This window comes from Mesoplodon bidens, assembly GCF_964165515.1.
Source record: "Mesoplodon bidens genome assembly, chromosome: 6".
Lineage (NCBI taxonomy): Eukaryota > Metazoa > Chordata > Mammalia > Artiodactyla > Ziphiidae > Mesoplodon > Mesoplodon bidens.
Window position 1 is genome coordinate 21570416 of NC_138162.1, and position 17434 is coordinate 21587849.

The 17434-nt window shown below is 46.0% G+C and overlaps 2 protein-coding genes across 2 annotated transcripts in view; both read left to right on the plus strand.

The window, feature by feature from the left end:
* The window catches only part of LOC308619257 (phospholipid-transporting ATPase FetA-like), a gene marked incomplete at its 5' end in the record, with an annotated part of 72293 nt that extends 62480 nt beyond the window's left edge, over positions 1 to 9813 (plus strand). The window contains 8 exons of the mRNA XM_081237886.1: positions 457 to 604; positions 1141 to 1324; positions 2787 to 3010; positions 4310 to 4393; positions 5724 to 5969; positions 6141 to 6279; positions 7158 to 7288; positions 7385 to 9813. Of these exons, the coding sequence (XP_081094012.1) occupies positions 457 to 604; positions 1141 to 1324; positions 2787 to 3010; positions 4310 to 4393; positions 5724 to 5969; positions 6141 to 6279; positions 7158 to 7288; positions 7385 to 7576 (1348 nt within the window). The 3' untranslated portion in view covers positions 7577 to 9813. The remainder of the gene's footprint in view (positions 1 to 456; positions 605 to 1140; positions 1325 to 2786; positions 3011 to 4309; positions 4394 to 5723; positions 5970 to 6140; positions 6280 to 7157; positions 7289 to 7384) is intronic.
* Positions 9814 to 15203: 5390 nt separating this feature from the next.
* The window catches only part of RUSC2 (RUN and SH3 domain containing 2), a 61157-nt gene continuing 58926 nt past the window's right edge, over positions 15204 to 17434 (plus strand). Inside the window, exon 1 of the mRNA XM_081236301.1 lies at positions 15204 to 15548. The gene's annotated coding sequence lies outside the window, so the exon portion shown is untranslated. The remainder of the gene's footprint in view (positions 15549 to 17434) is intronic.

Sequence of the window (17434 nt, forward strand, 5' to 3'; positions counted from 1 at the left end):
CCGCAACGGGAGAGGCCACAGCGGTGAGAGGCCCGCGTACCGCAAAAAAAAAAAAAAAAAAAATAGAACTCAGGTACGATGGGAGAGCTGCCACAGCCTGTCCCTGGAACCAAGACTTCCCACCCATCACTTCACCCAGTATGGCTCCTACGTTACCAGAAGGAACAGAGAAGAAATGGGGGAGGGAAAAACAAAAAAAACTAAAATATTCGAGAGAATTTTGTGAAGAAGCATTAGGGCTCAAGGAGTTGGAGTGTGGAGGTGGAGAAGTGTTGTATGTAGATGGTCTGGGACCTAAGGCAGTGGCAGGTCTCAGAAGGCAGTTGAGTATGAGGCCCTGGGAGGTGCTCTGCAGAGGCTCTCTATCCACGTTGCTCACTTTCACTTTGGGACACACTTTCCTTCCTTAGCTCTGGGGCTTCAGGTCAGACACTAACCATTACTCTTGGCTTTCAGGTCAGCAAGGGAAAAGATGAAACCTGAGTCTCTACTGGAATCAGACCCAGTAAACAGTTACCTCACCACAAATCCCCGAATGCCCTTCAAAATACCCGAGGAGATGCCCAATGGCAACTACGGCTTGATCATCAATGGCTACAGTCTGGTGGGCAACACAGACCTACAACTCTGTTCTCTTCTTCCAAGGAACTTTTTTCCTAGGTCCAACCCACTTCAGGGAAATTTCAAGATCCTTTTGCTATTCCATGAGTTACCCTATTCCCCCTTCCTTCAGGTGCCCTTGCCTGTCAGACACCTTTCCCCAGCCTTCTTTAGGCAGGAATAACGAAGAAAGAGAAGCCAAGGGCATAGTCCTTTCTTATCCAAATTCTTCACTACTGATGTGGCCCATCACATATGGGAAGGGGGGAAGTGAGCAGAACCAGGTCCTCCAAAAAATCACTTGGCCTTATAACCCAGTCAACTGATTTGACCCAGTGAGAGACCCTCACTGGTTTTCCACTGGAGGCTGGGCCAGGATGCCCAGAACTGACTGGGGGGCTTGGCTGCCCTTGGGAGTGGAGCACCTGGGGAGTGGCTCTGCCTGACAGGGGAGTATGGAGGGGAAGGAGAGGGCCCAGGAAGGTTCTGCCCCAAGAGTCTTTTGGGGCAGCCTGGAATGTGGGTGTGTTGGTGCTGCAGGCCCACGCTTTAGAAGGGAACCTGGAGTTGGAACTGCTGCGAACGGCGTGCATGTGCAAGGGAGTAGTCTGCTGCCGGATGACACCCCTTCAGAAGGCCCAGGTGGTAGAGCTGGTGAAGAGGTACAAGAAGGCGGTGACACTGGCCATCGGGGATGGGGCCAATGACGTCAGCATGATCAAAGGCATGTGAGGGGTGGGGGGGCTGTAGTGCCCAGCCACGGGCTTGCTCTTCCCTTCTTCCATGGGCAAAACTGATCTGGGTGGCACTGGGTTGCTGGCTCACTCTCCTGCATATCATATGTGTTGTACATTTATAGTGTTTTGCAGCTTCATTCATGTTCCTCTACACCTCAGTTCCCACTTGTTTACACATCATTACATCAGCCCACATCCACAGTCATGCACACACATTCAGATTCATGTACGTAACACACACACTCACATACCCATGGGTCCAATAAGAGCACGTGTGCATATTCACAGAACAACAGGCTGTGCAACTACTACACCATCTTTCTGAGATGGCATCAAAGCCCACAGAAAGGACCCCTGGGCAGGAGTCGTGGTCTGTTCCTTTTTTGAAGGCTGTAGGGCTGAGCAAGGTTAGACAGACTACAGGGCTGCCCAACCAGGGAATTAGCTGTGCGGCCTGATGCAGGGATCTTTTCCTCTCTGAGGCAATATTCCCAAGAGCTTGCCCTGACTCCCCTGGCTGGAGAAGAATAGCAAACTTACTGATGCTTCGGACCAACAGAAGCAAATGGCTGAAACTGGTGCTAATTTCAGCTGAATGTTGTTAGCCTCCAGCAACTTGTGGTTCTGTGAGATATGGATAACATCTAGGGGTCCTCTAGTCCAACCTCTCTCCCCATACTGGAAACACCAGCAGATATTCCAGCCTCGGCTTCAATACTAGGAAGTGTTCTTGCTCTTTTCCCCACTTTCTAGAACTTCATTGGCTTTTAGAGCCTTAAAGGTTTCAGTTATTCTGTTAAGCAATGTAATAGGTATATATCAGAAGATCAAAGAATTTGGCCTATATTACAACAGACTGATTAAAACTTTTAGAAACTTGTCTTACCTTCCATCAAGCATAATCCTTGCTTTATCCAGAAAAAGTCACCTTAAGCTTCCCGAAGAACTCGTTTCTTACTAACAAAGTATGTATATCACGTATTCCTCCCAACAGTTGGATTTTAGCTCCTTAGATAAACTTAGGTAATTAAAAACTATGTTAGGTTGACATTCATCCTGCATCTTTAATTGATTTAAGTGGCTTCGAGAGATAACAAGAAAGTTTTACCTCAGCATCTGGGCAGTAGGGAAGAGCCCAGATGGCTATAGTAGGTGCAAGACCATCAAGGACAGTTTTCTAGTACTTGCCATATGTGGCGTTCTTGAGTGGCAGCATCCAAAACAAAGTGCAGATGAAGGAGTTGTTGTCTGACTTGTGGGGGACAGGCAATCCACTAAGGAGAAAAGACTCCATAAGTAAGTGCCACCTTGAGCTGGGCCTACCAGTGTTTTTCAAATGTAAAATAAGGGGCTTATGCAACATGATCTCAGCCTTCCTTTTACACTTCCCAGGCTGGGAGCCCAGAAGACAAGCTCTGTGGCTGAGAAGTTTCTGGGGTTTCTTTGCAGCTGCCCACATTGGAGTCGGCATCAGTGGCCAGGAGGGAACGCAGGCCATGCTCAACAGCGACTACGCCTTCTCCCAGTTCCGCTATCTTCAGCGTCTACTCTTGGTCCATGGCCGCTGGTCCTACAATCGCATGTGCAAGTTTCTCAGCTACTTCTTTTACAAAAACTTTGCCTTCACTCTGGTGCACTTCTGGTATGCCTTCTACAGCGGGTTCTCTGCACAGGTAGGAGGTCAAGTGGCACTCCCCACTCTCATCACCTGGGTCTTCTCTAATCACCCCCCACTTCAACCAGTTCAGACCCCTTTTCTCCTCTAGAGACCTGTGCCATCTATCCATTAAACTCCTCACCCATTATGATCCCATCTCCTAACCCTACACTTAACCTTAGATTTCTAAACACTAACTTTTCTGTCCTGGCTCTGACTTGGCCTTGACTCCTACCAACAGAACTCTCCCATGAGATATTTTCATCTTTTCCATGACACAGAGACCTAGAATTTCCAAACATATGTAATGGGGGTGGGGGTGAGATTCCTGGATCTGGGAGGGTTTTTAGGGTCCAGAGTAATCTTTATGGAACAGGCTAAGTCTCAAGGGGCCTTTGGGTCTTGCCAGACAGGCTGGTTCTGGCATTTACCTGTAGCCATACTTGGAAACACAGCTTTCCTTTACTTCTCCTTCCTCACCCAGACATACCACACTGCCAAACACACCCTATTTTTGCTCTAATGAATATGAAGTCTCCCCCACAGAAGGGGGGAGAGGTGACACTTGGATGTTGATGTTCTACGGGAAGTTCCTTTTCCTATGAGAAGTTTTTCAGGAGTCTCTCAAGGATTCCCAAAGAGAAACAACCTCAGGAATGGTTATCTTGGGAGATCCCTACTACCTTTGTTACCTTGGGCTCCAGGGGAAACAGACCAGTCAGCAGACAATAGTAGGCTTGTCTACCCCTAGTGTCTAACAAAGCCAGTCTGGTTTGTGGGAGGTGTATGTGTATGTATGTGTTACTGCTGACCTCTTGTGGTTAGTAAAGAAAGGAGCCCTCTCTAGGCCCAGAATGAAGCACCCAGCTGGGGAAGGGTCATTGGGTCTATTCTGCTTGCCAGTGTTAGAAAATGTCCAGGGTTATAGAAACTACTGAATGCCATAAAACAGATAAAGAACCCAGAGGCTTACATGCCTGGGAGTGCAGGGGTACACCTAGCATTCCCTAGCAGCCACTCTGGGTCCTTTCTGTGTAGGGAGGAGCAGTACAGGGCATGGTGGGGTTGGTCTAAATCAGCCTTGTCAGGTTGGCCACAAACAAGTTGGATGTGGGCTTACCCCAGCCTGGGACCCAGGGACCAAACAGAGTCTGGGGTCAGCCTTCTCAGTCAGATTTCGGAAATCCAAATCCTGCTCTAGGTTAGTATGGTGATGGGTAGGTGGAGGGCAGAAGGGCTTCTCTTGGACCTGGGAGGTGGAGCTGAGACTTTGGAGAAGTGAAGAATCTAAGAAATCTCCTTGGTATTCTTCCAGACAGTTTATGATACCTGGTTTATCACTTTCTACAACCTGGTCTACACCTCCCTCCCTGTCCTGGGCTTGAGTCTGTTTGACCAGGTAAGGCCAGCAGCAAGCCTCTTAGGGCTGAAGCCCCTGGGTCCTTGAAGAGTATTCCCAGGAGTGAGGAGGACAGCAGTAGCCAAGCTCTACAAAGTCAAATGTAAATCGAATAATTTATAGAGCAAGAGAGGGAGCTGATCACCTAGAGAGGTATCATTGGATAAAGTAAAGAATCCTCTGCCACAGAGAATAAACATCAGTTTTAGAAATCCAAGTTTTCCTGTGTGAATTTTATCTTTGTAGAGAGAAACACAGAAATTGTGCTGTACAGTAAATTGAGTGTGTACAAAAGTGAAAGGAAATAGAGTTATTGGTGCAGGACTAGGTAAAGCAAGGGGCTTCAAGAAAGGAGCGACCCACAGAGAGATAATGAGATAAGCCAATTCAGGGAGGCCTAGGTGGGAATCCTGAAGGCCAAACATGGGAGTATGGGTATGATACCTTGAATCATAGGGAGTCAGCCTAGGGGATACCATTTAGCCCTCTCAGAAATTCCCTGGGCATTGAGGGTCCTGGTGCCCAACCTCTCCCTCCTCTTCTACCCAATCTCCAGTCCTGGGCACAGGGAATAGAAAAGGGGCCTCCAAAGAGGAATAAGGTAGCTGAAAGAAGACATCATGGCATCATGGTTCCTGGTCTCCATCGGGGTAGGAAGGGAAATTCTCCGTGAAGTAGCTGCCAGCCTCAGAGCAACAAGAGGGGTGAATTATGTCATTCAACAGTCCTATCCAGCTTCAATGGTCTAATTCTAGGGATCCACAACCTCTCAAAACAAGCCTCCAGCTTTGTTATCCAAAGTTTTGGATTTAGCAGATGAAGATGATCCAATGTCATCCACACAGAGAATTCCCTCACCTGAATTCCCAGTAGCTATGGGAATGGGAGGAGCAACACAGAACACAGATACCTCTAAGGGACTAACTTGTCCCCATTGGCTTCCCACTTTCTTCCAACTGGCTTTTGACACAAAGGATACTCAACTAAAGGAACACTTAAAACTGGGGACTCATGTCCCAATTGCCTTCCCCATCCCAAGCTCCAGTCCTCCCTTCAGCTATTCCCAATCCTAATTGCCCCCTTTCTTCACTCCGCATCTTGCCCTTCTAGCTTTCTTCCACCACATATATCCTTGCCTGGAGAGTAGGACTTTAGGAAGGGTCTGTGGTCACTGCTCTGTTCTCTGGTTCCACTTCTCAAGTAATCTATGAGAAAGCTCCTAGGCAGCCTAACAGCAGACTCAGTAAGGGGAGAAGCCTCTACTCTGTTAGAGATGGGATCTTCTATGGAGAGACCCTGAGCCTTCCTTCTTATCCTCTGGTGCTTCCAGGATGTGAATGAAACATGGAGCCTACGTTTCCCAGAGCTGTATGAGCCAGGCCAGCACAACCTCTATTTCAACAAGAAGGAATTTGTGAAGTGTTTGATGCATGGGATCTACAGTTCCTTAGTGCTGTTCTTTATCCCTATGGGGACCGTTTACAATTCAGTGCGCAGTGATGGGAAGGAAATCTCCGACTACCAGTCCTTCTCCGTGATAGTGCAGACTTCCTTGCTCTGTGTGGTCACAGTGAAGGTGTGGCCAGTGGTGGGGTAAGGGGACTGGGTGGGGAGCCTGTCTGGAAGAGAGGAAGGGAAGGAGGGAGGGAAGGTGGGAAGGGTGCATCCTCCTTTACAAAACTGGAGAAGGGAGGTGGCTGACAGTTCCCAGGTTGTAGACTAATGAACATAAGAGGGTGCTTTTCAGATTGCCCTGGAGACAACCTACTGGACAATGATAAGCCACATCTTCACCTGGGGTAGCCTGGGTTTCTACTTTTGCATCTTATTCTTCCTGTACAGTGATGGCTTGTGCCTAATGTTCCCCAACATCTTCCAGTTCCTAGGTAAGATTCTGCCCAGTCTGTGGCAAAGGGCTGGGGCTGGGGGTGGTAGTGTGAACCAAGTACATTTGTTTAATAAATGTTTACTGAGCAGCTATTACTATGTGTTAGGCTCTGTGGATATATATATATATATATATATATATATATATATATATATATATATATATATATATGTATATATGTATGTGTATATATATATATATATGCTTATGACATGGTCTCAGCCCTAAAAGGACTCAGAATCTAGCTAGGTGAAATATTTTACCTCATTAGAGTCTCTAAGATATTTTTAAGTTTCTTACCTAATTTGGTCTCTACAAGCATACTGTGAGATAGACAGGGCAAGGATTATTACACCATTTTAGAGACTGGAGGTTTTTAAAAAATGACTCAAATCTAGGTCTCCTGGTTCCCAGTCCAATGTCCTTTCTACTGTGGCATACTGCCTTCTTATCTCCCACATTAATTTCCCTCTCTCATCTCCACTCTGATGAGGACAAAATACAGACAGAGTAGATGTGTAGATGTAGCTGGCTCCTACCTCTTGTCAAGCCACTCATTTTTCCCTTCCAACACCCTCTATCCCATTTTTGTGTCCAGGCCAATGCTCTAGGATTCCTATAACCTACTCCCACCTCTCCTGCCCTGCCCGGCCTTTAGAGGGAGACAAAGGCATGTGAATTCACAGTGACTTTGGCTGCACCAAGGACCTAACCTCAGTGCAATCCTTTCACGTTTATATTGTTTCTCAGGAGACTAACTGTCTCCAAATCAATAACTTCTTTCTTTGGACTGAAGAGATAGACCTAAGTTCTGGCTGACAGCCCCCTTCCTCTAGGCTCTGGTTCTGCCTTTCCCTTCTGGCTCATTGTTTACAGGTGTGGCCAGGAACACTCTGAACCTGCCGCAAACGTGGCTGAGTATTGTCCTCAGCGTGGTCCTCTGTATGTTGCCTGTGATTGGGTACCAATTTCTCAAACCACTATTCTGGCCCATCAGTGTGGACAAGGTGAGTGGAACAGGGAATCTACCCGGATATAATTCATGACCCTCTTTGCCTTTGCCTCTGTGGATAAAAACCCTGTCCCCCATGCTTTGGCTTTAGATTATTGACAGAATTCATCATTGCATGAGACATCCACTGCCACACCCAATCCGGACCAAACTGAAACATTCAAGCTCTCGACGTTCTGCCTATGCGTTCTCCCATAAACAGGGCTTTGGGGCCCTCATCACTTCCAGCAAGACAATGAGGGCCAAAATGCCCAAGAAAAACAGCTTTCCTTTTAAAAAGTAGAGGCCTTTACAGAAGCCCTAAAGGAGTCAGCCATTGCTCTTCCTCCCTTGTATTCACACAACTTAATAAGGAGAGATTAGAGTCCCTGAAACAAGCATAAAACTGTTCTTCCACTCCCACTCCAGGGGCTCAGCCTCTTCATTCCCTAGAAGGCTATGCCCAGGTAAGGCAAGGAAAGGTAAAGGGCCCCCAGACATCTGTCAGAGTTACAGCATTTCAAGAAAAAGCGATGTCAGGCCTCCCTCTACCAGCCCTTCCAAGTTTTAATCCATACAAGCAAATGTGGAAATAATGGGTGAAGAGGGGGAATGTGGGGAAGGGAAAAGAAAATAGGACCTAAGAATCTTAGTTTGGGCCCTATTTCCCATACCCAGAGCAACCATAAATTTTGCCAGGGCTCCCCACAAACATGTTCACCCAGGCACCCTTCTCAGGTTTATCTGAGGGATTCAGGGCCTGGGTAGCAAAAGGAAGAGGCAGCTATGAAAAGTTGGTCATAAGAAGCTAAAGGAGAGTTTCTGGACCAAAGAAAGGATGGAGGTGGTTCCTGCCTTGATAGGACAGCTCAAGATTTTGCCACCTTCTCTCCTCTTTGACCCCTTTGACCCAAGAACTGATACCTTTTCAGGCCTCAGAACTGGGAGGGGGAGACTGCAGGGGATTTTAAAAAATCTTTTCTTGAGGGACATAAGCCATAATTGGTGAATATTTGTGTTCATTCCATAAAATTATTTTGAGAAGAAATTGTATGTACTTGGGAAATTGCTTCTAACAAGTTTATAGATAAGTAATAAATTGCTGATTTTGGAGTAGAGAGATTTGTATTGTCTGTTGGCGCCCCAGTGATAATAACTTAGGCCAAGCAATATCATTGGTCTATAGACCCCTTTTGAATGAGACCAATATTTCCCTCCCCGCCACAACTACGTTTTCACTTCCATTCCAGTTTTTCCCCCTGCTGCTAAACTCTATCTTGGCCTCAGTATGACCACATCTTTTAACCGTATAGCTCTATCCTCTTTGCACACCTTAAATATTAGTTCCCAAAGCTCAGCCCTAGGTTCTCTGCTCATTTTTCTTTGTACACTTTTCCTGAGTGACGACTTCTAATCTCATGACTTTATTTACCAATAGAAAGAAGATTCTCAACTCTCTATCCTAGATCTCTCTTCTGAGATCCAGATCCATTTATTAAACTGACTCTAAGACCCTTCACTTCGTTGAATCTCAGGAAACTCACCAACCTGTATTAAACATTTTCCCCCAAAATTTCACCCCAGGATGTCACTACCATCATCCCATTCACCCAAAGCAGAATGATGGGAATCATACAATACTCCCTATAAAGTCTGATGTCTAATAAGTCATCAAGTAATGTAAATTCAGCATCTTCATCATGTCCTGTTTTCAGTTCCCTCCATTATTACTACCATTGTCCTCGTTTAGACTTTGATCATCTCTGACCTGGATTACTGCATAGAATCTCCCCTCTCATCTTCCTGGTTTTCCCCTATCTAAAGTATCACCAGTACCATTTCCAGAGTTATCTTTCTGAACTGCAAACTTTATCATGTCAAGCCCCAGCTTAGCACCCTTTAAGAATTTTGCACGCCTTCAGGATCAAGGTAAAATTTGAACATATTATCATTAGGCCCTCTCTAGTCTTGTTTTCTTCTTCTCCCCCATCTGCATTCACTCCAGTCATGCTATTTCTGGTCTTCATGTGGTCAAGCATGCTGTTCTCATATCCTAAAATGCTTTCCCTCACCCCCTCTTCATCAAGCAAATTCCTAGTCACCCTTCAAAACTTGGAATACTTGGAACTAAGTAGAGGTGATGGTTGAACAACATTGTGAATGTACTAAGTGCCCGTGAATCGTATACTTAAAAAGGGTTATGAGAATGTTTTATGTTATGAGAATTTTACCTCAATTTTTTAAAAACTCAGATTAGGCATTGTCTCCTGCAAGAGCTCACCCTTATTCCTCAGTGTGACTTTTATATATCTGTCCTATTTATTCAATTGCTCCCCTGTGTATACCTCTGTCAGTGACACTTATCACAGGGCATTGTAATCATTGATTTACTTGTCTATTCATAACATATAATGGGCCTTTAATAAATGTCTACTGAATAAATGAACAAATAATATGAAAGAATATTTAAATCTGCTTCTTTGACTATTTTTCTTGTTTTCCTGAATAGCACTACCACCCAGTAGCTCAAACCAAAAAACTGGAAGTCTTTCTGGACAGCTCCCTTCCATTCCTCTAATCCAATCCATTCTGTTACCAAGTTCCATATACTCTGTCTTAGAAATGTCTTCAAGTCTTTCTCTTCCTATTTGTTCCCAATCCAATTGATTTCATTGTTTCTTGCCTAGATTATGCCAACATCCTCCTCTCAGGTCTCCCTGCCTTTGATTCTGCTTCTTTCCAATCCATGATCCACACCACAGAGAGTGATTTTTTGAAAAATACAAATCAGATCATGTCATTTGCCAGTTTAAAGTCCTTTAGTGAATCATCATAGCTTTCCTGCCTTTGTGCTGCCTACCTCCCCAGCTTCATCGCCACTTTCTGCTGCACATACTAAATTATTTGCAATTCCCCAAAGGTTCCATTATCTTCAGAAACCACTGTGCCTTGGCCCTTTCTGTTCTCTCCTCTTAGAATATATTCTTTCCTTTATCTAGCTTATGTGTATCTGATCTTCAGTCTCAGCGGCTTTGGTCACTTCCTCTGGGAGCCTTCACTGACACCCAATTTCCTGTCAGGTTTAGATACCTGCCAAACACTAAAACTAGTTTATGACAGTATTAGTCAAGTAAGAACCTTCTTCTCCCTCCATGCTGCTCAAACCCTGGAGAAAGAAGATTAGCAAACTGGGGCGTGGGAAATGATAGACATCTACTAAGCCCCACTGAACATGGCCACCTGCAATAGGGCCAAGCTGAGAGATGGGAAACGCTTTAATTTTAAAGTATGAAGTTTAACAAATAATTTCATTAGTGCAGACATCTTAATTATTCAAGTGAAACTTAAAGTAACAAGTACTGATTGCTACCTAAAATTGACCAGAAAATTCATGAAGAGTCTCATAAGTAGGTTAAAAGGGCAGAAGACAAAATAAAATGGTTTTATAGTTAAACTGACCCCACAAATTCCATTCTTTCAAGGTTCCAATTACACACACACACACACACACACACACACACACACACACACACACTCCCTTTCATCACATTCATCCATATACAACAAATATTTATTGAGCATCTACCATGTCTGGGCACTGTTCTAGATGCTGCCAATACAGTGAAAGACAACAAAAAAGGTTTCTGCTACCATGAAGCTTATGTTCTAGTAGAAGAGCCAATGTCAAAGTAAACAAGATCATTCAGATAATAAGTGCTATGAAGATACTGCAACAGCTGCTTTAACAGTGAGAGACTGTGAGGGGGGAGGGGTAGCTAATTTTATATTTGGTAGTCAGAAAAGGACTTTCTGAGGAAATAACATGGGACATGAGACTTAAGTGACTAGAAGGATCTAGCTTTGCAAAAATCTAATGGAAAGACATTCCAGGCAGAGAAAATAGTGTAAAGTCCTGAAGACAGGAGCAAGCTTTGTATATAAGAAACAGAAGCCTAATGTGGACAAAACATGGTGAGCAAAAGGGAGTGTGGTTAGATAGGTCTGATGAGAAGCAGTGGAGGGCTTTAAAGCCAGTTTGAAAAGATTGGTCAGGCTATTCTATGGGCAATAGGAGTGCAAAAGTGACATCAGGGAGACTAGGAGGCAGTTACAGTTGTCTAGGCATGGAATGGTGGTGGCTTAGACTAGGGTGGAAGCAGTGAAAAAATAAGTGGATGAATAGAGGATATATTTTGAGGATAAAACCAAAGGACTTTGTGGGTGGGCTACAGAAGATGCAAGTACTGGTTTATCAAATGAGCCCATTGATTTACTCAATGGTGCTAAATCCATAGATTACTGACTCTTCCCACAGAGCTCCTGATGATGGGGTGGGTCTAGGTGGTCCCATATTTGTGCCAGTTGACTCCACTACTCCCAGCCACAACTGGTGAAGAGTGGATATATAATCCCAATATACCTGCTCTCTCTGGGAATTAGAATTCCAAGAAACTAAGTCAGTGCTGAGAATAGTTACTAAAAGGTCATATAGTTTCAGGAAGAGAGGCCTCTATTTTAAAGTGGCCATGACTTGCTATAAGTATGAAGATAAGTGGGCCAATGTGTCTAGTCTATAGAGAGAAGAATAAAGCAGATGTCCAAAGGGAAACAGACAAGACACTGTTTCATTCCAGGAGAGCACCCTGTGAGGGGTTTTCTGAAGTTGGGTCGGTAATGAGATCTTTTCACTTGAGCTAGATGGAATAGCTGCCAATAGCAAAAACAGAGAGGTGATTCCAACTTACATAGGCTTAAACTTGTTCCTCATATACAGCTTCTCAGGAACAGGGAGAGGTCACGGGACCATTTGGCTCATCCTTAACATCTTTTTCTTTAAGAAACTGTGGGGGAAATAACCATATTTACCACTGCCAGAAACAGAGAAACAAGGGAGCACTGTCCCAGCCCCAACATTTCCCTGTAATTCTAACTCCAAATCTTCTAAGATATGTGCAAAGAGTTTTGGAGAAAACTCAGCGTTTGGAGGATCCTGAGAGTCATGCTAGACTATTCACTCTACTTTACCCCCAACCCCCACTGACACATTAATCATTAAGTCCTATAGATCAGGGGTCCCCAACCCCCGGCCTGCAGACCGGTACCGGTCTGCAGCCTGTTAGGAACCAGGCCACACAGCAGGAGGTGAGTGGTGGGCAAGCGAGCAAAGCTTCATCTGCCGCTCCCCATCGCTCATATTACCACCTGAACCATCGTGTTCACCCCCATCCGTGGAAAAACTGTCTTCCACGAAACTGGTCCCTGTTGCCAAAAAGGTTGGGGACCACTGCTATAGATTCTATACCCTTAATCTCTCTTAGATCTATCTCCTCTTATCTAACCCCTCAGCCACTGTGCTAATTCAGACCCTCCCATTTCTCATCATAATTACCACAGTCTCCTAACTGGTCTCTTTACTTTCCTCTAATTCAATATCTACACTCCAACTAGAGTGAGATTTCTAAAGTTCAAATCTGTTCAAATACTGATAATAATGCAAAATATTTTTGCCCATAACAATGCAAATAATTCCTATTCCCAATGATGCAAATTAATTTTGTCTGGTAGAGAATTTACATTTCTAAAAGTCAAATACTCATGTGAACCAGTCTTACAGTCTTACTGGTTCTCTCATTAACTAGTGAGTTTAATATACATTTATTTTATATTTGTATAAGACTCATGATTTTACCTTTTTGAAAAATTATCCCTTAACACAAATAACAGGAAGTAACCCCCACTTGCTGAAGCCAAAAATGAGACTACATGAATGGATAGAAGAATATGTCATCAACCTAGGGCAACAATCAAGCTGGCCTCAGTAAGAAGTAGAACCAGCTGCTGGAGGCCCCAGGAAGCTGGGGAGTAGTCTCTTTGTGTCTAGACTTGACTCCTCTCTAGGCAACAGATTGATACTTCTCAGCAAACTGGTTTTCTCTGCTACTCAGGCCATTTGACAAGTAAAAGATGGTCACTTGGCACTCTCAAATTTCCATTATAAGTCTAACAATGAGTAAGGGTGTAATTCTCTCTCCCCCAAATCCAAGTTTTCAGGGAAGGGATTCCAATTGGCCTAGTTTAGGCTAAGTCCCCACCCTGCACCATTTAACTGCACAAACATCCAGTTTTTCCTTGGTCTCCCTGGCTGGTCCTAGCCCTCTCCACTGTGCCCCCAGAATTGTAGTTCTAAAATTCATATTTGATTTACCATTCCTGCCTTCACATAAAGTGTCTCTCCACTGCTTACTGGATGAGTCCCAACTCCTTAATATGTCATGGAAGGCTCTTCATTATCACACTACTGACCATGTCTGCTGTGCTCTCTCCATCACGTCCCACATCTCAATCATATCAGTTGTTTTGCCCCTCTGTCCTTCTGCACATGCTGATTCCTTCACACCCTTTACCTCCCACTCATTTTTCAAAGCTCAGCTCACAATGCCTTCTGTGAAGCCTGAGGATGCATTACACAGTATGACATTTATCTGCTTCCTTGACCCAAGAAGCATGGGTCTTGGAAGAGCACAGGGTCTCAGTCTCAACTCTTTCACAGAGGATGGAACCTAGTGAGGTTCTAATAACTATTTGTTGAATGACCACCTGCCCCCACCCCTCTTTGGATAGAAGAAGAAGACAACACAATCCTCAATGTCCCACATACACCCTGCCTAGGAGCAGGAAGTGCATGAGTTCCGTTAAAGTAAAAATTATTCATGACACTTGTTAAAGATGGTAAGGCAGATTTTATTTAGGGGGGCTGAGGGGGGCAGGGACCATGGAGTAGCTATAGGAACCACTGCAATGGGTGCTGCAGTGGGGGAGAGATTGAGTTCAACTCAGACCCCAACAAAGACAAGTGGTAATTTATTAGCCAAGGAGCAGGGTAGGGGTCAGTGGGCAGAAAATTACAGTTAATCTGCTCTGGCTGCTATAATAAAACACCACAGGGACTTCACTGGTGGTCCAGTGGTTAAGATTCTGTGCTCCAAATGCAGGGGTCACGGGTTCGGTCCCTGGTTGGGGACAAAGATCCTGCATGCCCCACGACGCGGCCAAACAAAACAAACAAAAAAAAACAAACAAAAAAAACACCACTACAGACCGAGTAGCTTATAAACAAATTTCTCACAGTTCTGGAGGCTGTAAGTCTGAGATCAAGGTGCCAGCATAGTTGCTAAGTGCTCTCTTGTCACAGACTTCCTTTCCTGGAGGATTGGGCTAGGGAGTTCTGTGAGATCACTTGTATAAAACTATTAATCCTGCCCTGCAGAAAAAAAAAAAAAAAAACCACCTATTAATCCTAATCATGCGAGCTCCTCATGACCTAATCACCTCCCGAAGGCCCCAGCTACTAGTCTTTGGGGGTTAGGATTTCAACATATGAATTTTGGGGGGACATGATCATAGCAATTACTAAGAAGAAACATCAGGGGTAAGGGGGATTCTTGGTAGACCAACTCAACAGAATTCTTGCTGAAGGCAGGCCAAGGTGATAAGATACCAAGGTTGGTCAGATACCAAGGGCGGAGAACTTCCAATAAACTGATTTAGTGAGATCCTTGCTCAGACTGGATTCTACAAGGACAAAGAGGAAAGCCCAAAGTCAACCTAAGTCCAGGGCAGACCCAGAAAAGCCTGACTAAATTTTTAGCCAAAGGAGACAGTCTTTGTCCGTCCTAGGTTTTACCGGGCTTTTTAACCCTGGCTTCGCATGGGGTGCTTTTAAAAATATCAAGGCTGGGCACCATCCCACCCCTACTCCACCCTACCCGTGCTTCCAGTTCAACTGGTCTCGGCTGAGGTCAGGCTTTAGTTTTGTTTTTCTGTTTTTCCCAAGAGGTTCTACTGCGGTGTCAGGCAGAGAATCGCGGCATTAGGCTAAGGTGGGTGCGCAAATGTACCGCAGCCCGCTTAGCCTGGCACCACCCCGAAGGGGCGGGGCGCCGCCGCAGAGGGCGGGGCCACGGCTGAAGCCTCGCCGCTCGCTCCCCTCGCGGGAAAGCACTGCGCGTGACTCGCTGCGCGCATCGCAGCAGGAGCGGGGAGGTGGGCGAGCACCCGCTGGCCCACAGCGGACCGAACCACTGGCCGTCCTAAGGGACGGCATGAAGGCAATTCAGATCGGACCATCGGCGCCACAGCTGCAGGGGTGACCGGACGTTACCAAGCTGTCTGAGGGAAGGGGGGCGCCTGCTGGTCCAGGCTGCAACACGACCCCTTCAGGGCGCGAGACTACGCCGCCGCCTACGCCGTAGGACTAAACTGAGGCGAGAAACCAGGTAGGACGTGTCTTCGGGATCGGAAGAAGCCCCGGAGACCCACTGCCCTCGCGTTCCAAATGATCCCTTAGGAGAAAAGCCCTCAGTTTGCCCACCTATCCAGCCCTTAGCGCCCCTTCCCTTCCGCCCTTCCCCCTCGTCGCCGCCACCTCACCCTCCGGTCTTCCTCGACCCTCTGGACCGACCTCGTCTTCAGTCCTGTCCTGACCCTTCAGCTCTGCCATCCACCGAACCCTCAAACACCCAGGGCCAACCATCCTTTTGGGCGTCACCCCAGATCCACCCCACTGTCTCCTCAAAGTGTCCCTTCGGAGACACCCCCTCAGCTGACTCGCGCCCAGTAGTCATCGTTGTACCCACATCTCCAGTGACGGGTCTGTGGTAGCGCGGCCGCTCAGCACCCAGCCCAGCGACTGCGGCGGGGTGCTCCGCACAACCGGGTCCTTTGCGCCCTCCGCCCCTTTGGCCCCTGCTTCCCAACTTGGTGTCTGTCTGAGCCGGGCTGGGATCGCTCTCACATCCCGTTTTACCTTGGGAAAACCTTTGGCCTGGCAGTTTGCCAGTCCCCTGCTACCGCTCTTACCTGTTGCAAAGGGCACCGTGTTCCCGTTGCCCAGGGCTGGCTTGGGATTACCAGGCTGGCCCTGAGGACACCAGGAGACTGCCCTGGAGGCAAGGACCGTACATTATTAATTTGTATCTCCAGCGCCCAGCACAGTGCTTGGCACATGGTAGCACACAGTAAATATTTAACGGGTGGGTGAATGAATGAGACCAATGCAGAGGCTGTGAGGCAGAGTGCTTTAGTGGGAAAAATGTCACTAGTTACATGAAGTGGTAAAAAAGGAAGGGCATCTAGGGGATTACTTGTGGTGCTTATGTTGGGAGCATAGAACTGAACATATTCAGTCTCTCAATTCATGCATCTAATGTCATTTACGTAGAAGCTTCTATTTATCAGCTGATTTCCCTTTATGTTCTGTTTACAAAAAATAAAAAAAAAGTCAGGGCCAAGGCTGCAGAAATTTTTATTGGTCAGTGTGCCTCAGAGGCTGCCCAGATAATCTTGAAAGAGCTTTACCCAGGTGACGCCCCTCCTCTTGCCCTAGCGACTAACTACTCCCTTTAGAGAAAAACTGTGGAGGCTAGCCACAGTCTTTAAACCTTACTCAGTGTAGCTGGTCAGCTAGTGCTTCAGGACAGGTTGGAGGAATGACCTCAGTTATTTTACCCTTTTAGCTCCTGGGTACCTCCCCTCCCCTTTCCTCCGCTGGAGGGGCAGACATCCCAGGCTGGCCTAGTGTGAAAAATATCAAAGATTCCTAAATACTACTGAATGAAGTATGATCAGGCCATATGGGCCATTTATATCTCAGTAGACCAGAATCAGGCAGGGGTTACTGCTATGTGAACAGTGTCAGTAATAAACAAGAACACAGGCCTTTTAAAGATGGGATTCTCAAAGAACAGAAAGCCTGAAACCTGTTTTTGTTGATTACTAAGAGGATGACCTGAACAGATTCAGTTTCCTGAAGCTAAGACAGGGTTCGGCGACCTCAGTTTTGGCCCCGGTTCCGTGGGGAAGTAGATGATATTGCTGAGTGATGAAACAATGGCTGGCAAGCTGCGGGAGTTTATAAGCTAAGAAGTAGTTGCCTGACTAATAGTGGCATTATTGTCACTGGGGCTCAGTGTATTAGTAGGTAAAATAGTGACTGGAGTTTCTTAGCAGGCTCCATGGAAATTAAGCAGTGATACGGTTTAGGGGAGTGGGGAGATCCCACCACTGTCTCGTGTTCTGCTACCCATGTCCCTCCTACTGTATGGCTATAGCACACTCACCATCATTGTTTCTTTTCTGCTTTGAGCCAGGTCAAAATCTGATT